General features: G+C 51.4%; 1 protein-coding gene across 2 annotated transcripts in view; it reads right to left on the bottom strand.

Annotated features, from left to right (window-relative positions):
• Positions 1-22,547, bottom strand: part of AGAP3 (ArfGAP with GTPase domain, ankyrin repeat and PH domain 3) — a 148,589-nt gene that overhangs the window by 30,642 nt on the left and 95,400 nt on the right. For both annotated transcript variants that reach the window (XM_074842602.1, XM_074842594.1), the window contains exon 11: positions 18,336-18,504. In XM_074842602.1, coding sequence (XP_074698703.1) covers positions 18,336-18,504 — 169 coding nt within the window. The remainder of the gene's footprint in view (positions 1-18,335; positions 18,505-22,547) is intronic.

Below are 22,547 nucleotides of genomic sequence, written 5' to 3'. Positions count from 1 at the left end.
CAGGGAGGATACAGGAGCTGCTTTGAGCTCAACATCTGGATCTGTGTTGGAGGAGGAACCGGGATGCAAGATTGGTCTTTTATTCAAGTGAAGCAGCTCTGAGCAAGAAGGAAAGAGAGGTTTCCCTCGAGGAGAAAGTCAGCAGAGATGATGGACTCAGGCAGAAGTCCACAAACTAAGAAGCTCTCAGATGCGGCAGGCAGTGTCGGTCCTCCCATCAGCTGAGGCACTGATGTCCCTATGGAGACAGGTGGTGGGTAGCTGTACCCAGCAACTGTGGTGTGCTGGTATTATCTCATCGGTGACTTTGTTTCTAAGTTCTTAATCAACAGGCTAATTTGCTAAATGTATTTAACTTCTTCCCTAAATCTGACTGGTACTAAGCGTGGTGTGGATAAGTTGGGCAGGCAACAAGGTGCATGACTTCTCCACAAGCAACGAACCCAGATAAAACGGTGAAACAAACCCTTTGTGCGGCTGTAACCAGAGCAAGTCTGGGAACGTCAGGAGCTGGAATGCTTCCCACAAAGCCAAAAGGGTCACTTTGAGGGCTGCTCATAATTAATCACTCACGGCGGATGTTAGTCTGCGGAGCTCTGGCAAAGAGCTCAATGGCAGAGCGAGCCTCCACTCGTGGTTCCAGCTGGCCATGCAGGACCACAGTGGTGTTACCAACTACCTGCCCACTGGAGCTTTCAACTTCTGCTCAATACTTATCGATTACTTTATTATGTTGCCGTTATTTTTATTGCTTTTTATATACATATACACAGATGTACAAAATAGGTTAGCACAATACAGCTTGCTCCCCTCCACTTTCTTTTGTTCTTGTGCATTCTTCACTATCTGGACAGAGAAAGACTGAATAGCTTATGCCTCCTCTTAACCCAGATTAATACATTTTTAAGCAGTGCAACTTTCCTTTTGATTTTAAGTTTCTGGTATCCAGTAAAATGTTCTTTAAAAACTCCTAATTATGATTCACTTTTTTTTTTTCTGTTTAAGTTCTTTCTCCCAAATGATCTGGCTCATAATTGCTTTCAGCTTTGTGAAATTGGCTCAGATATATATTTGTGTGTGTGTGTGTGTCTGCGTGTGTGTGTTTAATACTCTATTTCTGATTTGAATTCCACTCTGCCTGAACACCACCACAAAGTTAAGGTTACTTTTACCTAAGCCACTACTAAATTTTAGTTTTGTGATTCATTCTCCTCATCTGCTTTGATGAGGGTAACTATGGCATTCTCCATGGGGGCTGCATTGCTTCTCTGAACCAGTAGGATTCAGAAAGTCTGAGGAAGCTTTAGTGTCACTTGGCTAAGTCCTTCAGTGACTATCACCACAATAACGTAATTTACTCTCCAACATGTTACAATGAAATACTTCAGGAACTGTTTCTGAGACACACAAACTGAAGTGCTGGGAATGAGCAGCGGGGAGTGGATGAAGGAAAAATGGTCCTTGTTTCGGACCTCTCTCCTGGTCTGTTAATACAACCAGAGATGTCACTTACAGTCTCTGTAGAAACCTGAAATCATAAGCTGCAGAAAATGACCAAGCAATACTGTTTAAAATACAAACCAGGAAAGACACTGTGCAGCTGAAAAGTCCAAAAGAGATCACCAAGAGGGCAGTGGGGGACAGATGCTCGTGACAGGTTGCAACGATACGAATCACCATTTGCATTTAGTGAGAAGCAGGAAGCAGAGTCTGATATAAAATTGCAGGAAGGAAGGAAGCAGACACAGAACTTTCTGGGTTTGCTGCAGAAGCGTGGACCTGGGCAAGTATTGCAGCGAATGATGAAAACTCAACATTTGCACGCAGCTCACGAATGCTAGCAACTGAAAAGGCCATTCAGCTTATGCTACAATTGTATTATATTTTCTTATATAACTTCTGTTTCTAAAGCTATTCATAACGTGTTTTATACACCCTGCTTGCCTGACCCACAGAGGCTGCCTGGCACACAACACCACAACTACCTGGCATGCACAATACCAAGAGAGAGACTGTGGGTCAGCTTGAAGCTCTGCACCGGTCCCTAGGAGGAGACAGAGCAAGCAGTGCTCCATTTGGAGCAAACCTGTACCAGGATGACTCTGTATCTCGGCTGCTAGCAATGGGTTTTTGCACCTTCCTTTGGGGCACCTCAGTGCCCAGCAGTAGAATGAAGACCCCAGCCACCAAGCCCATGGGCCAGTAGCGGAGCGGTCAGGAAGGGGGACTCCAAAGAGGAGAGGCAGCCTGCCCTCAAGAAGGGATGAGCTGGCAGGAAGGCTGGGTGACAGCAGGAAGGGCACGAGTTTGGTGCCTGCAACACGTTGCTCCCCTGCCCCTCTCTCTCTTGCAGCACAAGCGTGGTCTGTATGGAAGAGAAAGTTTGGTTTTCTGGAAAAGGTCCTCAGTCCACCCCAGATGAGTACCAGCTACCCTGTCACCCCAGTCTTCCCTGGCAATGTGGGGGTTTTCACAGGTGGCTATTAATTATACCCTCTTCATTTTTCCAGGTGCCCTGTGCAAGACACCCAGAGCCAGCTGTTCAGAAATGCAGGATGCTTATAACTACAACTGCAGCCGATGGGTCTGGCTTGCTGCCCCTGCACGACGAAGCTGTGTGCCCATCTGGCTTCCCTCGGCACTTCCAGCATCCCTGGGCTGGGCTCGGATCATCACAGCGCTCTGCCTGCCCTGCTCTTTTCTCCTCTCCTCCTCACTTTCTCTGAGGCCTTTTTCCCTGTTCAGCCCTGCAACGCACAGCTCCTTTAGTCTTCTAGGAAGTAATAAGTGTATCAAGTCCCAGTAATTATCTCTAATTAGGGTTAGTGATTATACTGTTGGGTCGGAGAAAATCAATCTCTGGTTTCCCATCAGGGAGGGCAGAGAGAGCTGGGATGGGGAGGGAGCGCTTGCAGCTCCCTCCTGTGCTCTGATTCCTCCCGCAAGCTTCTCCCTGCCCACACTAACGGCACTGCTCGCCCCGAGGACCAGGAGCTCCATGTGGGGAGATGGGTCTGAGCAATGGCAGCGGGGGCACAGCCCCGCTCCTTTGCTGGGCTGGACGAGGGAGGGCAGCCCGCCCTAGGGATGCAGAGGCTGGGCTCCCCGGAAGGGCAGTGTGGAGCAGAGATCCGAGAAGGTCCTACACCTCCTCTGGGCACCGGGTTCGTCAGGTGACGGCAGCTCACCCGAGCGATGCTCTGCCGTCTGAGTGAAGCCTGAGGTCACAGGTACAAGTCGTACCCCTGCATCCTTCCCCTGCGTGCTCCTGGAGAACATGACTCCGACCACGTGCAAGGCACACCATGGCTGTGGTTTAAAGGGTGGAAGAGTTGGACGTGCTGGAAGAGAACTGTGGATGAGGGTGACTGCCAGAGCAGTCTGTCACACACCAGAGAAGCTGCCTTTTGAGAAAACTCACAATGAAGTGTGTCCATGATGCCCAACCTACAAGTCTAGTGAACTGAGTGCTCACACCTCCCAGGCAGCAAGGCTCTGGGTGTGGGCATACAAAGCAGAGGGATGGGTGAGCAGCTCTCTAAAAGATGGGCAAAGACAGAGCAGGTTCTGGACAGAAACCTCTGGCAACTGGCAGGTCAAAACAAAGAACGGCAGCCAGATTTCTGGCAAAGGAAGCCCTCAAGAAAAAGAGCAGGTCTGAAGCAAGAAAGTGCTGCCTTTCTCCCCATGCTTGTACAGAACCCTGGCCACTGGGCACGAGCTGAAACCTCATTTTCATGGCTGGACAACAGCTTCTACAGCTCCTAGGAACAGTGGGAGCAGGCAGCTCTGCTCCCAGGCACGATTCCTGGCTCACCAGCTCCATAGAGGAGTCATGCTCCGACAAGGGGAGCCTGAGCTCCTTCTGGAAACCAAGCAATAGATGAAGCTACTTAATACACTCAAGATAGTTGGGTCATCAACTCTCTGAGAACGGCAGCATCTTTGCAAACGTCTGCAGAGTCACCAGTAAAGCTGGAAAATGATACAGCAATAATAGTTTTTCTGTATGACCAAACAGGCTACCAGTATTTTCACATAATAGCTCAAGTGCAGATAAAATAGTCTTCAGATGTAATGAAGATGGACTCTGGAGGAACGCGGACTGGCAGGCAAGGAGCTGCTCTAGACTGAATACAGACCGTGGGTTTTCGTAAGGGATTTCATCCGCGTCGCTCCTTTCTGCTCTGCCTCACAGATATCCCCACATCCCTCCTCTCTTGGCTGGTGCAAATACAATCCAATTTGCACAACTCAGTAACAACTTTGCATATTCACGCAGAGTCCAGGATATCTCAGCTGAGCAGCTCAGTGTGCCTTTCCACTTTACAACCAACAGATCAGCAGTTTCAGCTGATGTGCCACAGCATGCCCCAATTCAGACCTGCAGTACTGGTATATACCTCTGCCACTCCAGATGAACCTCAGACACCTTGGTGTATCTGATTTCATCCCTCATAGAAAGCACTTCCTTCCTCCCACAAGGGCAGACTCATTCTGGAAAAATTATTCCACTCTAAAACTCACTAAAACATACAGAAAATTAACACTTTTATGGTGTACAGAATATTGTAAACCACCAAAGATGTTACAGGTAACTGAGTCCCTTGAGCAGGGAGAGGACACACATCCTGAAATCAACAGTTTCCCACTCAGAGGTTGTGCAGGAACAGCCAGTGGTGACCAACCTGTAGCCACAGATAAACCTCTCCAAACCAAGGGGTTAACCCTATATTAGCCAACTGACCACCCTGCCAGGGGAGTCACTGGGAGAGGTCCTGCACTCAGAACGGGCCCACGTCAGTGATTTGTGGGGGGCAGGAAGGACTTGGATCAAGCAGTCAGGCCGCACCTCAATTACTGGGTTCAGTTTTGGGCCCCTCACTACAAAAAGGACATTGAATGACTCGAGCGTGTCCAGAGAAGGGCAATGAAGCTGGTGCAGGGTCTGGAGCACAGGTCTGATGGGGAGCGGCTGAGGGAACTGGGGGGGTTTAGTCTGGAGAAGAGGAGGCTGAGGGGAGACCTCATCACCCTCTACAACTACCTGAAAGGAGGGTGCAGAGAGCTGGGGATGAGTCTCTTGAACCAAGGAACAAGCGATAGGACAAGAGGGAATGGCCTCAAGCTGCGCCAGAGAAGGGTTAGACTGGCTATTAGGAAGTATTTCTTTGCAGAAGGGGTTGTTGGGCGTTGGAATGGGCTGCCCAGGGCAGGGGTGGAGTCCCCATCCCTGGAGGGGTTGAAGAGTCGGGTTGACCCAGCGCTGAGGGATCTGGTGGAGTTGAGAACGGTCAGTGTGAGGTTAATGGTTGGACTGGATGATCTTCAAGGTCTTTTCCAACCGAGATCATTCTGTGATTCTGTTTGTGCTCTGCCTCAGCACAGAGCCCGGGGAGCAATGGCCAGGCGGCACAGCCACCACGTTGAGACTGCACCAGCGTTTAGCTCAGGCCAGGCCTGCACCTTTGGTTCACGTGCCCGAGCAACCTCTGAGCACACCGAACAGATGCCTTTCAGGTGAAACTAAACATGAATACCTGCTGCAGCACTGCATCTAAGATGTTCTAACCACTGCAGGACACCCAGTTCCCCAGCCCAGGCTGGAACTGGAGTGCAGTATGCTTCCTGCACCCCGGGCAAGGGGTACAGTGCAGCTAGCACGTCCTCACCCACTGCTGATCGGAAAATCCCATCCCCTTGGTCTGCAGTGGGGACATAGCTCAGCGCAGCGCAGTGGTGCCGACCAACAGCTCTACGCAAGTGCCACATCATCGAGGCACAAAGGTGATCGTCACACAGGCCTGTGCTTGAGCATCTCCTGCCTGTGTGCAGGACAGTGGGCTGGAGATGAATCAGCAGACCAGGGGCCAGCACACACCTGAGGACGACGGGGATGATGAGGAGTGAGGTGGTCTGTTATCTTCAAGACCTCTAAAGGATTTATTGCGGGACCAAGGTACCCAAAAGAACAACGCAGAAGTCAGCAGGGTAAGTAGGGGCAGCCCAAGGCTAAGGAGCTGAATATTTCCTTTGGGGACATGGGATCTAGCCCATACAGCACTGCAGAATTCCCAGAACTACTGTTCAAGTCACTTACACCAACACCTGTAAAAAATGGACACTAATAATGAGTTCCTCCTGTTCCAAGTGCCCAGGTGGAGACTCTGAGGACTGATAAACAGGACCTTACTGCTCACAGCTACACTTAAAAAGCTAAGTTCTTGGGAAAGAAAAAGCAATTCTTAGGCTCTAAACTGGGGGCACATAGTTAATGGATGCTCTTGACAATTTTGGCTTTATCTTCTCTTTGCCTCAGTTTTCCTTCTATAGAAAGAAATAATAATAGCTGAGAGAACAAAGTTACAATGCTTGGAAACATGAAATTCATAGTAACTCTAGCATATGCCTAGCAAATAAAACCTCAAACTGATCTGGTGTATCTCAGTCCTTCGGGCTTCAGTCCACCACAGGAACCAGGCACCACGCTTTGCTGGAACCACCCCGTCTCATGTCATCCCTTCAAGTTCCCGATGCACTCCTTCTCTCCCCCATGAAGTCCTGACAATTTCTAGTTTCTACTAACGCAAATCCTTGAATGCAATGGCTCCAACCTCACATTTGGATTCATCCTCCTACTTCAGGCAGCCAGATAAACATTCGTAAGATGTTACCATATGAATGTTATAGTGAATTTATAATATTTCTAATATACATATGAATTTCTAGTATTTTATACATGATTCATGATGCAAAATATTAATTACAGATAAATTTTACTAAATCTCCGATCTCTGCTTCATCTTCAGACTACAAACAACCCTTTAAGACACTGCTGGGAATGACAAGGGTCCCACACCAACAAACACCACAGACAAGACCTTCACCCTCTTCCTTTCAGCTTTGGTGTCCCCACATCTGAGTTCTCGGCCCTTGGCTGAACAACAGCAACTAACGTTGAACTTTTCCAGTCAGACTCAACAGACAGCAAAGTGAGCTAGCTGAAATCACGGCCAGCCGGGGTTCAACACCAGGCTCCCAGCCAGCGGCACTCAGCCCTGCTCAGAGAAGCGTGTCCCTGCCTCGCTCCTGCCGGAAGCATTGGTGCCGGCCAGTTCCTCTGCACATGCCTGCCCGTGCCTGGGGAGCCAGGAGGAGCGAGGAGGTGAGGGGAGCCCGGCTGGAAGCCGACCTCATCCTGGTCCACGCACCCTGGCAACTTCAGAAGCTGCTGCTGTTGTGCTGTCCGTGGAGCTGCTTGCCACGGTAGCCAGGCAAATCAAGCTGGAAACCTCCATTTAAATCAAATTGCACTGCACTGAAGGAGGCTGGGCACGAGCTGGCAGCCCATTCCAATGTCAAAGGTGACGAGAGAAAACCAAGCATCCCCGACTATTTAACTGACTCAACACAGGGTGCCAGGGAAGGCCTGTCTGCATCCTCAGACTGAGTGAAGTGGCAACGACCACTGAAATATGGAGCAGAAGCTGCCCGCTTCCATAAGCAAGGAGATCCTGCAGCAGCACGTCTGGAGGGAGGGAAGGAGTACCCACATCTGGTACTGAAACAGATGTGTTGGGGCACTGCACCAACCCTGGTCCTGAGGAGAGCCACTGGCTGATGGGGCAGGGCTGGAAAGCCTGCTCTGCCTTGCCTTCTGCCAACTAGTTCACAGGCATCAAAATACAGAGTGTAGTGTTACAGGATTCCTGCCTCTGAGTAGGAAACACTGAAACGATGAGAGGTAGCCATAGATTTTAAGAGCAGGTCCTACGCACCATGCAGGGAACAGAGCAGCCACAGGATTACGGGCAAATCATGGGGGCAGCAAGCTCATTCTGAAGACACCACACAGAATCACAGAATCATTCAGGTTGGAAAAGACCCTTGGGATCATTGAGTCCAACCATCAGCCCTACTCCACAAAGTTCTCCCCTACACCATATCCCCCAACATCTCATCCAAACGACCCTTAAACACATCCAGGGATGGTGACTCCACCACCTCCCTGGGCAGCCTATTCCACTGTCTGACCACTCTTTCTGTGAAAAATTTTTTCCTAATGTCCAGCCACCTTGGCCAGCTGGCTTTCCCTGCGAAGTGTACGAGCACATGCGTACACTGGGGATGTTCTTGGTGTTCCTGGAACCCTGCCATGGCAGGGTGAGATGTGCTGCTCCTGCACGCATGGGCTGTTTGCAGGGTGGGACAGGCAACTTTGTTCCAGAAGTGAGAGCTGAGCTTTTCCTCCTCAGTACCCAAATTCCCATTCTTTTGTAGATTAATGACCCTGCTCTGACCTGAAGGAATACATTGTGCAGCCACAACCAGGAGAAAGGCACAAAACGATCCCACCAGCCTCCTGCCTGCCATGACCTGCACCACCCTGCTCTCTGCTGCCTCTTCTTCCCTCAATGTCATTGTCCCCCATGGTGAGCAGCGGTATGCCAGGGAAACAGGTTTTCCCTTTTCTTTGTTAATTCTTCCCTCATTACATTTGAAATTCCACAATCAGTGTGCACTGTAATTGTCGAATTTGATGCTAATGATTAATGAATTAAACATGGATCCATCAATTAGTCCTCGGAGAATAATTCTGCATAAAGCAGCGGATAATGTAATTACAGTAACAAAGATAATGAGATGTTAACATCGACGGAGCCCGACGTGACATGATCACAGCAGGCTCAGCAACCCCGGCCTGGGGGAGCCAATCCCTCACTCTGCAGAGGCAGAGCATCGGGGGGCACTTGCACCGGGCCCGGCAGAGGGGGGGCCCCGCTGCTGTGATGCTCCCCCCCAGCACCAGCGGCCGGGCAGGCACCGGCAAGGTGCTCTCCTCCCGCCTGCCTTCTGCAAACATGCTCCCGGGCTATCTGCTCTGGAAGCGACAACGAAGCATGCTGCTAGGCACCAGCACGAACCCGGCAAAATTCCCGCAGCCGCTTGGAAACGCAGCGCTGTTTCCAGCCCAGGCTGGGCTCCCAGGCGCTTTGCTGAGCGGCTGAGACCAGCGTGGGCTCCCCATCACCCCATCTGGCACAACCGCCAAGGGGTGAGGCGAGTTCCCCCCGCGCAGCACATCGAGGGCTCTCCTGGAGGGGCCTGAGGAGCCTGGCCGGCTGGCTGCGGCCGGCAAATCGGCGCGAGCACTCGAAACGCAGCCAGGGGACAGCCGGACCCTCGTCGCTTCAGAGCAAACGCGAGCATCAGCCCAGACGCCGCATGCCAAGCAGTGCCCCCACCACCACAGACACACTTAAGAAAATGCTCTCCCTCAGCTACAGAAGCTGCAGCAGGAGGAGGAGGGCTCACAGGCAGCCTGCCCTGACACACACGTGTCAGACCACGCGGACTGCTCCTCAGGGGGAAGGTGACCAAGCAGCTCTTCCCCCACATAAAAGACTCCAGTGCTTAAGCTCACACCCCTGCACCGAGACCAGCTCGGCTCATTCCACTCGGCCTCCTCTGCGCTGCAGATCGCACCACAGATCCCATGGGAGGCTCATGGTCCTCGAGCTGGAGAGCCCCACACTGAGCCACCGCAGAGACGGGCAGAGCTTTTCGCCTTTAACCTCCTCCCCTCATACCATGCTCTGGCTCTCCCACGCTTTGTTTGCTTTAGTCCCCTCTCCGTGCCACCTAGCCGGGCTGCCTGGGCAATGCTGGCCAGAAAATCTCACTTGGGACTGCTGCATTAGCTCAGCATTTCTGGCTGAGGGAGAGCATCTGCACTGCTTCTGCCTGCTAGATCAGACAGCCTTCTGCTGTCGGAAACTGTGCCTCCATGTAGCTGCTCACAACCACAACAACCTCAGCAACCTCTGCTGATTTTTCCTTACACTTCCACTTCTCATTTGAAGGCAGGTTTTCCAGCGTTCAGCTGCTTGGCTTCCTTTTATGTTGCTCAGCTGCAATGCAGTCTCAAGGAACAGGCTCGTGTGCTCTGTGCGTGCCCATGTGAAGCGTGCACGGAAGTACACGCACAGGCATCCATACTGCATTTTCAGGCAGTATGCTTCATGCCCTTTTCCCCTGTGTTGACTGCTTTGGAGTACATCCCTACAAACCTCTGCAAAGCAGGAACTCAGGGCTGCAGCTGTGCTGAGACTAGTCTCTCATGCTGATTGACACTGTCTCCTTATTTTTCTTGTGCTACCATCTGTCCTTCCCCACTACAAAAATCCTTTTCATCCAGTCTGCACTTTGAGTAAGAGCTGCCCTCATTCTTCAAGCCAGAAACACACATTGAATGAGCTACAGATGGGGCAAAAGAGCAGAAAGGGTGAGCTTGCTGAACTACAGCAAAGATACATCTGGGGATCCCTGAAGAAGAGTGCAAGAGAAGTGATATTCCAGTGGGAAGAGGACCTTCAGGAGACACCTGAACCAGCACTGCCACATGTGCAGTGAATACCTGCCACCAGGCTCCCTACTCACAACCAATCTGTACCCAGAAAACAGCATCCTTAAGCTCTGGCAGCAAGACCTGCACAACCCTTTCCCGCCCTCTCCAACCCCAACTTGGATTTGCCTGGCGCCAGAGGCACTGTGAGGTGCTGCTTGCACTTGGGCTGGCGAGGTGCCCACCTCACCTTGTGAAGCTGCGTGCCCAGAGCTCGCCCGAGGCACCGCTGACCCGTGCTTGGTATGCCCAGCATCTGGCCTGGTACTGCTCCAGCCCCAAAACCCGGAATAACACAGGTGTTGCCATCACTGCACCATAGCCAGCACTATTTCACCTGACCGGGGACTTACAAGGCCGGGCAGTAATTGGCAAGAACTCTTTCTCAGCTTTCTCCAAAGGCCAGTACCCACGTGTGCTCTTCCTTTAAGACTTGAGGAGTCTCTGCAGTTCCCACCACTTGTGGAGAACTTCCACTAGCCATTTCAAAGTCCTTTAGCAAGTATCACTGTCCTTTTAGCACACACTGACTCCGAAACGCAGATGCAGGGATGCTCTGACTAACTTAGGTGGTTTTGGTGGTCTCACTTCTAGTTGCGGAAAATTAGACAAACAGCAAGCACAGATGGTTCCCTCAAAGTCTCTGGGAGTCTTTGACACGAACAGGGTTAAGTATATGTGTCTATTCCGATGCAGCCTGACTTGTAGCATGAGCAATTGCTTCTCCTGGCACCCGGTGCTGCTATGGTATTAGGTCTAGGGAATCAGAGCACCACGATGCCTCTTCTGTGCTCATGCTGCCTATCACCTGCCCAGCAGTGCTGAGAATGAGAAAAAGGGAGCAGGGGATGGAGTCGCTGGTGGGAGAGGCAGGCAGGAACGGCTGGGAGCAGGAAGAAGAGAGCAGAGGAGGAGAGCACAGGCAGGAGAGAGGAGGTCAGCAAGAAAGGAGCCACATCCACCAGCTGTTGGAAGAAGTGCCTTGTTCCTACATCCCAGCACGCCCCAGGTGCCCAGGAAAGAGCCGAGCATCTTCCCAGCCAGCGGTGCCTCCCACCTCCGGATGAGTTTGGAGAGTAGCGGTGTTCGGCTGGCCCAGTCCTTCACCAGATTGAGGGTGTAAATCTGCCAACGAGACAAAGAGCAGGTTTGCTCTTCAGAAAAGGATGGGTCTTTTAGCTGTATTACAAAAATGTAGTAAAGGGGGAAAAAAGACTATCTTTGAAGATACCAGAAGTTGGAAAATGCTAAGATGGAGTCTGTCAGGGCAATTCTAGCGTAAGCCACGTGCACATGCACTGTATTGTAGCCTAAGGGGGTGGCGTGTCCCACGGACACCCAGCATGGGCCAGGCAGGGCACCCCCTGGGCAAGGTGCCATGGGGACAGGACAGCTCACCCCGGATGGGGGGAGAAAGAGAGAAAGGACTGGGGGGATGGGGACATGGGTGAGTGCTCCGCAGCCTGGGGAAGGTCAGGTCTCTGCTGCACATCCCTCGCACGACAGCAGCCTCCCAGGCGCCTGCAGCCTGGTGCGGTGCCCTCCTGCCTCCACAGCGCTGGCGCAGGTGCCCAACAACCGGCTGCAGCACCAGGGCTGTGCCAACGCCAAAACTGTTCCTAAAAGCTCCAGCTGGCACCAGAGAGGAGCAAGTGGTTTGGACGCGTACCTGGTGCTGGGGTGGGGGCCTGTGAACCGCCACCTGAGCCCTGGCGATGGCTGACGGTGTCGACCCTTCCCAGGAGGCACGTCAGGTCTGGCAGCACCGCCGCGGTCCGCGCCGTCCTCCCGTGAGGGCAGGCAGGAGCCCCTGCGCCACCAGCGAGGAGGGTGCTGCCGGCAGCAGGGATGGGAGTCTCACCCACGGCTGTCCCCACCACGCTGGGCCAGGACCATGCAGGAACAGCCCCGGCTGTGGTGCAGACGCAGGGGAGGGACGGAGGAGCATGGGCAGAGCTGTGCAGGATGGGGCCGTGGCAGAGCTCGTGCTGCTGAACCCCACCAGCACCTGTAAGCAGGGGTGTCTTCTGGCTTCAGGTGCATTTGGAAGGTGCCGATCAGCGCCCGCTAGAGTGGATTTCTCTCCCCAGACAGACACCAGGTAGTGCCCATTTTACACAGGGCCTTTAGACTGCGCCAAGAACTGGCCGCCTGCTTTGGGATTCCCTCCTCACGTCTCAGGATGAAGATGGCCAGAAGTGCCAGTGCTTCCCACTCTATTTTGACTAGTTACCTCCATGCAATGCACCCTGAATATTCCAACCTAGTTCATCTTGCCTCAACAAGAAGGAAGACTTCACTGTTAAATATAATAAAATTCACTAAGCAAGGCTAAAACATCTCACTTTTCACTCCAAATTCAGAAAGAAATGGTTACAAAGAGTAAAAACATTTAATACTGTCTTAGTGCAAGAGCACTTCATGTCTGCACCCCTATCTAGCTCCAAAAGCTGGGGTTCAGCATCCACACGACCACCCTCTCCATCAGAGAGCTAACCAATCCAAGCGCTGAAGCTGACAACCAGCCTTCTCTCTGCCATGGCGTGCTTCCCCACCTAACCTGAAGCTGTCTGTGGGGTACCTCTCCTTCTGCCAAGGCCTGCCTGGGCTCCCATTTCATGCCAATGCAGCACTGATGGCTTATTGAGGCATTCAATACTCAAAGCACTTCTTGGTCTGTTTTTATATTAAGAGTAACACTTTACAAATCATAAGTGTTTACTCTCTTTATAACTCTATCCATGTATCGCTTAAATCTTTAACATATTCTCAGCCTTCATGCACATCAGTCGCAATATATTCTCATATAAGTGATGAGACGTTTTGTTCAGGCGCACTCATGAAAGCGAGTTCCCCCCCCTCCACTTGCGGTTTTCCAGGAATCCAGTGTTACATTCCCCTTCTTCCCCGTGCGCCTCCCAGGATAAGGCCACTCGTTCTCCTGACATGGGATGGTTGGCCCAAAGAACCTTGTGATCATCACTGCGGAAGGTGGAACACATACATGTGACACCCTCCCACACAATCACAGAATGATCTCGGTTGGAAAAGACCTTGAAGATCATCCAGTCCAACCACTAACCTCACACTGACTGTTCTCAACTCCACCAGACCCCTCAGCGCTGGGTCAATCCCACCCTAGGGATGGTTTGAACAGACAAATGATTTCATCACTGTCCCTGACTACATCCGTGACACTAAAGGGATTCTTTTTAGTGTGGAACACAAGAGCCATCATGGCCCTTGCTTAAGAACCTGTGTCAGCATAGGGTAGTGAGCGGGACAGCAGCGTGCCCTGGGGTGGACCCCTCTCCTAGCCTGCCTGGCGCATACTAGACCCTGACCAATACCGGCCGTGGGGCTGCCCCGTTCACACGAAGCAGCCCAAGCAGTGCTCCACCGTGGAAAGGTCAACCTGCAGCAGTGGCCTGGTCATGCCCCCGGCCCCGAGAGATGTCCCTCTGGAGATGTGACACTAGCAACGCCATCCCTCGGCCCTGAGACTCCACAGCACAACTAAGCTTCTGCCTACACGTGGTAACTCTCTCTCCCCAAAAGCTGCACCCAAGCCACGTGCTGGCCTGCACTGGTCCCTCAGGTGTTGTCCAGGAGAGTCCTTGCCGTAAGCCAGAACCGTGTCAGGAACACCCAATGGCTCAGCAGTCAGTACGGCTGAGGATCAAGTGGTTCAACGGCAGTCCACAACAAGTCTCTAAAGAAAACCTAGGGGACAAGAAGGTGGCAGGAAAGTGCCACAGAAATATCTGGGAGATGCTCATGGAAAGCATATCCGAAATGTTCTCAGATAAGCTGAGACCTTAAGACCTCATCGCCCTCTACAACTACCTGAAAGGAGGGTGCAGAGAGCTGGGGATGAGTCTCCTGAACCAAGGAACAAGCGATAGGACAAGAGGGAATGGCCTCAAGCTGCACCAGGGCAGGGTTAGACTGGCTATTAGGAAGCATTTCTTTCCAGAAGGGGTTGCTGGACGTTGGAATGGGCTGCCCAGGGCAGTGGTGGAGTCCCCATCCCTGGAGGGGTTTCAGAGTCGGGTTGACCCAGCGCTGAGGGATCTGGTGGAGTTGAGAACGGTCAGTGTGAGGTTAATGGTTGGACTGGATGATCTTCAAGGTCTTTTCCAACCGAGATCATTCTGTGGTTCTGTGAAGCTCCCCTTGGCCAGCACTTCCCAAGCGTCCTCTTGGACTTCCAGGACATAACTGGAGAGACAGCGAGCACAACGCACAAACAGCAAATCCTGTGTTGAGACCCAGATGAAGAACATGCCGCTTGAGTCTACGGAGGTCCAGGCGTGGGGCTTTGCTTCCCAGGCTGGGCTGCTTGGTCAGGCCTAACTCTGCGCACAGCACTGCCTGCAACTAACACAGCAGGCAAGGAGTGCAAGCTGGCAGAGGTGACATGGGCCAGTTGCCTGTGCTTTAGGATTTCCTGATGTTGAAGGGTTTGATTTAGGGTTCAGCTGTAAATGTTGTACTAATGCTGGTTATTTGCATTTAGTTAGTTCTAAACCTGTTAACAGAACTTATGCTTGATCTCTGCTACTTGTCCATCTCTGGATAGTCGCTTTACCATACAAGAATAAAAGTTAGGAGGACATTACAGTTGGAAAGTGAAGAAAAAATATCACAGAAAAGTAGAGACCACTCTGCCAGGAGCTCTTGACAGCCCATGAGGAGATTAGGTGCTCCAGAGCTTTCAGTAACCAACTTCCACAACTTTGATCAAATGCCAATATATTTTCCAAGGGATAAAGAAAAGAAAAAGTTTCTAATTAAGGACAAAACTTCTGCTTCTAGGCAATCTTTGCATCAAACGTCTGAAGATTTACAGCTCTTGGAGACAAATTTTTGATGTTGACAAAATAAACACAGAATCACAGCATGGCAGAGGTTGGAAGGGACTTCTGGAGGTTGTCTTGTTCAACACCCCTGCTCAAGCAGGACCACCAAAGCCAGTTGCCCTGGACTGTGTCTGTATGTTTTTTAATTACCTCTGAGGAGAGAGACTGCACTACCTCCCTGGGCACATACACCATCACATTTGCATATACGTTCCACAAAACGTAACCTTAGGTGGACATAAGGCAGCTGCAAAGTCTGACAATGTTCTGTGCCTCCAAGAACAGGGTTTACAAAGGGAACATATGCAACCTAAAATAAAAACAACTCTGACTACAGTCAGGGTACAATCATCCATGCGCTCAGAGTCCCACGGGTTTCACAAATATAAGCTCCTTCCCCATTCTTACTCTATTTAGCTCCAAGTTGTACCGTCTGTACCTACTCTGGAGGTTATTTTGAATTATTACCAGAGTGCTGCATATGTGTATTTTATCCACATACAGATATTTTATCTTTTTTTTCTCCTCTTCCATCTACTACTTCTTTTCTTGCCCCTGGGTAAGGACTGAGCATGCAGTGGACATTAATTAGCACACTCACTTACCTTGGCAGAGGTCAGGTCGCAAAGAAACCACAGACCACCTGCTTTGAACTCCGAACAGAGGCTATTTGTTTTTACCCAGACACTCCTGGTGTAAGACAGCAAATCATTCGGGTCTCCAAAGTCATGTCCTCTGAAGATTAACTAGTGCGTTGGCAGAGAACTGCAAATTTTGAGGTGGACCCTCTCCAGCTGCCCAAAGCATGTATTAGATAAGATACCCAGTGGACCCCAGTAACAGTCCCATCCCTAGCCCCCAAGGCAGCAGAACTGCAAAGTCCCTGCCAATTTGAAGCGGGGCAGATTCTGTAGCAACTCCAAATTCAGTACTCTGCATTACACAGGGATATAAGCAAGTCACCTCAGAGGATTTTTATCATGTCGGTGCACTTACCGTGGCAACTGCATCGTCAGCTGCAATCAGTCTTGGATGCATCAGAGTGAGTTGAAAAAATTCCTCAGAAAACATCTTACCATTTGTGTACCAGGAGAAAAAAACCTTTCTTACCAATGCAGACAACCATCCAATGTCAAGACCTGTAAAATCTGATTAAGGTTGCTGTCTTAATGCTGAGCCCCGTCCTGATGCATATGCTCTGGGTAGCACAGCAGCGCTGTTCTGTTCAGGGGCCCAGAGAGAAGACAGTGAACAGGGGATCTCAAATCCACAGATTTTTACGTGAGAAAAGACCACAGTATCCACCCAGTTTGATCCCCTGCACACATGCACGCAGCAACACACACATGAGCTGGATGAAAGCATATCTTGTAGAAAGATAACTAATCTCGTTTTAAAGGCTTCAAGCAGTGCTAAGTCCACCAGCTCTCCAGATAAACCATTCCAACATTTAATTACCCTCCCTGCTAGGAAACTACATCTCCTCTCAAGTTTAAATTGCTCTAACTTCAGCCTCCACGCACTGCGTCTCCTCAAGCTTTGTCAACCAGACTGAAAGGCCTCGCACAGCGCTCGCTTCCAGGCGCTGGTTTTCCAAGCAGTGGTAATCAGTAATCAAGTCACATCTCAATCTGCTCTTGTGAGCCCAACAGGACTGAGCTGACTGTTGAAAGCAGGATACAGGGTTATGTGAGCATTTGGTTTGACATTAGCATAAGCTTTTCTGTGGTCTGTCTTTGGTTCTTCCTACAGCTCCAATAACCTTCTCTAAGTGGGAGCTCACACGAAACACCCCACAAGCGCCCGCCTGAGAAGTGCCTCTGTACAGAGGCAGGAATTGGTACCACACTCGGGCATGCTGAGGGTGTACAGTGCCGCTGAAGAAATGACAGTGTACAGTGGAGAAACGTGGCAGAAAACAGGCAGTTGCACATCCTTGGTCAAAAAAGACAGTTTATCTGATCTGCAGACTTATTCTGACTCTACAGAAACAGCAGTCTGGGTTCAGAAGGGCTTATTATTTCACACTTGGCACCATGCGAACACACCGATGTTAGCATGCCCCATTCCCTATGTTGTGTGTGATGCTGAGGGCCCCAGTCAGCTCCCGGCATTCACCCCAGCTGCACTCCATCTCACGAGGCCTCAGCTCCGAAAGCTGTGAAGACAACACCCTGACCACAGGACGCAATGGGGATGCAGCGTGGGACTGAACAGAAATGAGGATGTGGTCACCCAAGTTGACTCTTGCTGGCACAGCGTGCAGTACCAGATTAGGAAGGATTTGTGTTATCAGCAGCATTATCAGCACTCCCTTGTTCTCCCGAAGAGTGGAGGGGTATCCATACCCTGCTATACCAGACTGGGAAGAATGCATGTGGGCTCTGTCCCTCCTGGCCAAGGATACCAACCCCGAGGACAAAAGTAAAGGCGTGTCAATGTTCTGGGAAAGTTGGGCAGGAAAGCTCTAAGTTCAATAGCTCCCCTGGGCAGGGCGAGACACCCTCCTGTGGCAGGAGAAGCAGTAAGCAGTGTGGCATGAACTCCGTGACAAACCGGAGAGCCTCCCACCCTCACCTCCTCTCACCAGTCTCTGCGGCAGCGCCGCCTCTTGAATGGGCACACAGAAAAATAATAATTAAAAAACAAGCCCCTGACGTTACTATTTCTCCAGGGGAAAGTGAGGAGAAAAAAGGGGGCCATGAAAAAGGAAAGAAACTGAAGAGAACTTGCCAGGGATCAAGAGACAGACCTGGTTGAGATTTCATTTGTTTTAGGAAGCAACAGCTTCCCCCAGGCACAGCAACTCATCAGACTTGACAGCTTCCTCTCTGGGAGCTCATGCCACTGGTCAAAGCCCTTCTATTCTTTCTTTTGTCCTGGACACTAACCAGCATAAAATCTTACCTGAGACCCGCACAGAACCTCCAACACGTTTGCAAAAAGTGGTGAAAGCAACACAGAAACTCCAGAACAGCTTTTGTTTCCAGCTCAGCAAAGCAAGGCACTGCTGAGGCACCGGTGGGAAGGACGGCCGCCAGCTCTGCGGCAACCCCACCAACTCTTACCTGTGCCTCCCGTCAGCTGCGTGCTGCTCCGCTCCTTCGCAAGCCCATTGGCTTTGGGGCTAGCGCTGGGCGCTGCTGCCGTTGTCGCCCTGGGTAGCCGCTTGCCTGGTACCTTCACTGTAGTTCTCAGTAGATCGATTTCCTTCCCATGGACATTCTGCATGTAATCCTACAGCAGAGAAGCACAGTGGTTCAAGATCAGCCCTGCCCTGGCCCGCCACTCTCAGCTCCCCTCTCATACGCATCATCAAAACCAAAACCCGGATCCATTCATCCACATAGTAACTGGTTAACAGACAGATGGTCTTGGAGGTGATCTGGGAGCTCACCATGTGCTGGTTTCTTTTGCACCACACTGAAGTCTCAAGTCAGATGGGCTGGAGGTGAAAGACCCTACGGCTTCCCCAGTGTCCACAGCCAGCTGTTTTCTGACAACACGGATGCAACGCCTGGACTCCAACTTGCCTTAAATAGCGTGGCCAGCAGGGACAGGGAAGTGATCTTACCCCTGTACTCGGCACTGGTGAGGCCGCACCTCAATTACTGGTTCAGTTTTGGGCCCCTCACTACAAAAAGGACATTGAATGACTCGAGCGTGTCCAGAGAAGGGCAACGAAGCTGGTGCAGGGTCTGGAGCACAGGTCTGATGGGGAGCGGCTGAGGGAACTGGGGGGGTTTAGTCTGGAGAAGAGGAGGCTGAGGGGAGACCTCATCGCCCTCTACAGCTACCTGAAAGGAGGGTGCAGAGAGCTGGGGATGAGTCTCTTGAATCAAGTCACAAGCGATAGGACAAGAGGGAATGGCCTCAAGCTGCGCCAGGGCAGGGTTAGACTGGCTATTAGGAAGCATTTCTTTCCAGAAGGGGTTGTTGGGCGTTGGAATGGGCTGCCCAGGGCAGGGGTGGAGTCCCCATCCCTGGAGGGGTTGAAGAGTCAGGTTGACCCAGCGCTGAGGGATCTGGTGGAGTTGAGAACGGTCAGTGTGAGGTTAATGGTTGGACTGGATGATCTTCAAGGTCTTTTCCAACCGAGATCATTCTGTGATTCTGCCTGCTTCCCACGGCTAGCTGGTGCCTTAGAACTGGCTCCTGAGAAGTGCCAGGTCTCACTTCCAGTGCCCAGAACTAGTCAGCTCTGATATGAATAATGTCGGGATGTTGCCACAGGCAGTCAGATGCCATGACAAGCCCATTTGTGAAAGCCTGGCTGGGGCTCAGAGATTAGATGGAGCAAAAGAGCACGTAGGTGGCAGGCAGTTCTTCTTCCCTGTCATCTGTGGTTTTTTTCATCACAGCACTCAGCTATAACAGCTAATAATATAATATAGTACAGTGTAAGTAATGGGATACTTGGAAATCCCCTTTCAGGTCACCGCTAGGATAATTTAAGTCCAGACCAACACAAGTCAGGATAACTCCCTTGTACATTCACCTGCATAGTTTTATATTATTTAAAATTTGGTGCTTCCATCATTTTTTCTGGTAGACTTTATTATACAACCAAAAACTCCATGTGCAGACTGTTAATAACTTTCTGTCCTGTCTCCTAATAGCATCTCATCTTTGGGTCAAAATAAGGCTGCAGACCCCTAGCTCTCCTGAGAGCTGTGTCCCTCATCCTTCGCTGCTCCACAGGGCATTGCAGCTCTCCCCTAACTCTCTCCGACACGGCTGGCTCTTCCCTGCCTCACGCCCCAGAAAGGGCAGACCCGACCAGTGTGATCTCCAGAGAGACGCGTGGAGGGGAAACCACCCTGCTCTGCTCTCGGGCAGCCCTCAAGGGAGCTGGGACCGAAAGCTGAGCTAGACCCCAGGAGGAATCGTGACACGGGAGTGTCCTCCCCTGGCTCTCTGCGCTGGGGACGTGCACTGTGATTGGGAGAAGAGTGGCAGCAACCGTCCAGGGGGAGACTGCAGCTGATGCAGGGAGGCTTGGGCTTGCTCCAGTTCACAAGGAGGTCACCAAAAAGATTAACTCAGAGCTGGTCCCTGTCTGCTTCCAAATCCAAGAAGATAAAGACACGAACAAGATCGGTTTAAGAGCAACCATTCTGCCAATCCTCGGCGCAGAGAAGCTGGTGAACGGGGGCTGTACGGAGACCACAGTGCTCTGTGGTCTCAGGTGACTACCTGCAGCACCTCAACACCTTGAACTCTCCTCTTTGCACAGAGCAGGCATCCAGTCCTCACTGCAAACCCAAGAGCACGGGCAGCCCACCCTTCCGTGTTTCCAACTTCTGGGTGACTTGACCTCAAATGACACGCACACCCTTTGGTTCCCCTGGGCAATTCCTAGATAACCTGCCCAACCAAACCCTTCTTCAAGCTGTTCCTGGTTGGGTGGGAGCCTGGTGGCACCCCTGGGCAGGGAATCTCGGAGGGGCTGGAGGATTTTCCCTAACTCAGCACAATTGCTGCGGTAGCCGGCTGCCTGCCGGAGAGAGCGGTCACCAGCGCACTGCTTTTATTACATGCTATAAAACAGCAATTTCTTCCCAAGCCTCCTCGCTAATTACCCAGCCAGTTCTCTCATTTCATTTTATTACTGGAATTAACAACGAGTTCAAAGCGTGGAAAGCTATTAAGATGTGTGATTAAGCCACATTCAATTAGTTTCTACAAACAATTTAATTGATGTTGCAGATAGAATTAACAGAAGGTGATTGTGTGAATGGCTCCACTGGCTGCAAAATGGGAGATGCTTTCTCTCTAGCTCTGCGCAGCACAGCACAGCCTGGCCAGTGAAGCTGGGCTGAACCACATACGCCTTCCTCACGAGCAGAAGCATTTACTCTCCAAGGCTTTGGGAAAGTGATAGGAAACCGCACCAGTCTCTTCACAGAACTTGTTCTTTACCTGTCTCTGAACACACTCACAGAAAGGTATGAAAAATACAAATTCAACAAGGAAAGCTGTGCTGAATCCAGGGAGCAGGCCCCCAAGGACTCCTGCCTTCGGCAAGAGCTGCTGCCCACTGCTCCAACTCCAGGCATCCTGCCTGCAAAGTCTCTGAAAGCACTGACTGTTCCCCAGAGGCAGAGGTGGCACCTGAGAGCAGGAAGGCGCAGCTCCGCAGGACCCAAGCACAGGTCCAGGCTGGCGGTCAAGGCAGACATGCTGCCATCAAGGAGTCACACAACACTTGATTTCAGGGCTGGACCCAGCTCACTGGAGCACTCTCTGTCCACCTGTGACTGCGAACCCACAGTTTAAGCCTGACTCCCAGTGAGAAAACTTCAAAGTGGGGCTGGAGGTGCCAGGATACAGATCCAGAAACAAGTCGAGGGATAAAAACCCTCACTACAAAAAGGACATTGAATGACTCGAGCGTGTCCAGAGAAGGGCAACGAAGCTGGTGCAGGGTCTGGAGCACAGGTCTGATGGGGAGCGGCTGAGGGAACTGGGGGGGTTTAGTCTGGAGAAGAGGAGGCTGAGGGGAGACCTCATCACCCTCTACAGCTACCTGAAAGGAGGGTGCAGAGAGCTGGGGATGAGTCTCTTGAACCAAGGAACAAGCGATAGGACAAGAGGGAATGGCCTCAAGCTGCGCCAGGGCAGGGTTAGACTGGCTATTAGGAAGTATTTCTTTCCAGAAGGGGTTGTTGGGTGTTGGAATGGGCTGCCCAGGGCAGGGGTGGAGTCCCCATCCCTGGAGGGGTTTAAGAGTCGGGTTGACCCAGTGCTGAGGGATCTGGTGGAGTTGAGAACGGTCAGTGTGAGGTTAATGGTTGGACTGGATGATCTTCAAGGTCTTTTCCAATCTAGATCATTCTGTGATTCTGTGATAAAAACCCAAAAGCACATGAATAGCCCCAGCAGGAAGTTTTTGGTTGGTAAAATGAGAAGTATGACCCAGGCAGAGCCATGCTGTAACCTTCATCCAAGGGGGCACAGACATATCTGCCTGGAGGAAAAGAAAGGCAGGAAGGGCTGTTGATCCCCAGGGTACTTACACCCATCCCAAGAGAGACAGGGAGAGAACATAACAGAGATGCAAAAGAAGAGATGTCTAGGCAGGAATTGCCCTGAATCATACCAAGGAAAAGCCACTGGGAACACAAAAGCAGCACAAAAATGCTCTGGGGCTTAAACACCCTGACGGGGGCTGGGAAAAAGCCCTCTTCCTGCAGTGCTCAGCCATGCCCTCGGGGACCCCTCTGCTGCACCCTGAATTCTGCCATCCCCTGGCCCTGTGGCAGTGCAGGCTCCCCCTG

This window comes from Strix aluco, chromosome 1 (genome assembly GCF_031877795.1).
Source record: "Strix aluco isolate bStrAlu1 chromosome 1, bStrAlu1.hap1, whole genome shotgun sequence".
In the NCBI taxonomy this organism is placed as follows: Eukaryota; Metazoa; Chordata; class Aves; order Strigiformes; family Strigidae; genus Strix; species Strix aluco.
This window is presented reverse-complemented; position numbering and strand designations above follow the sequence as displayed.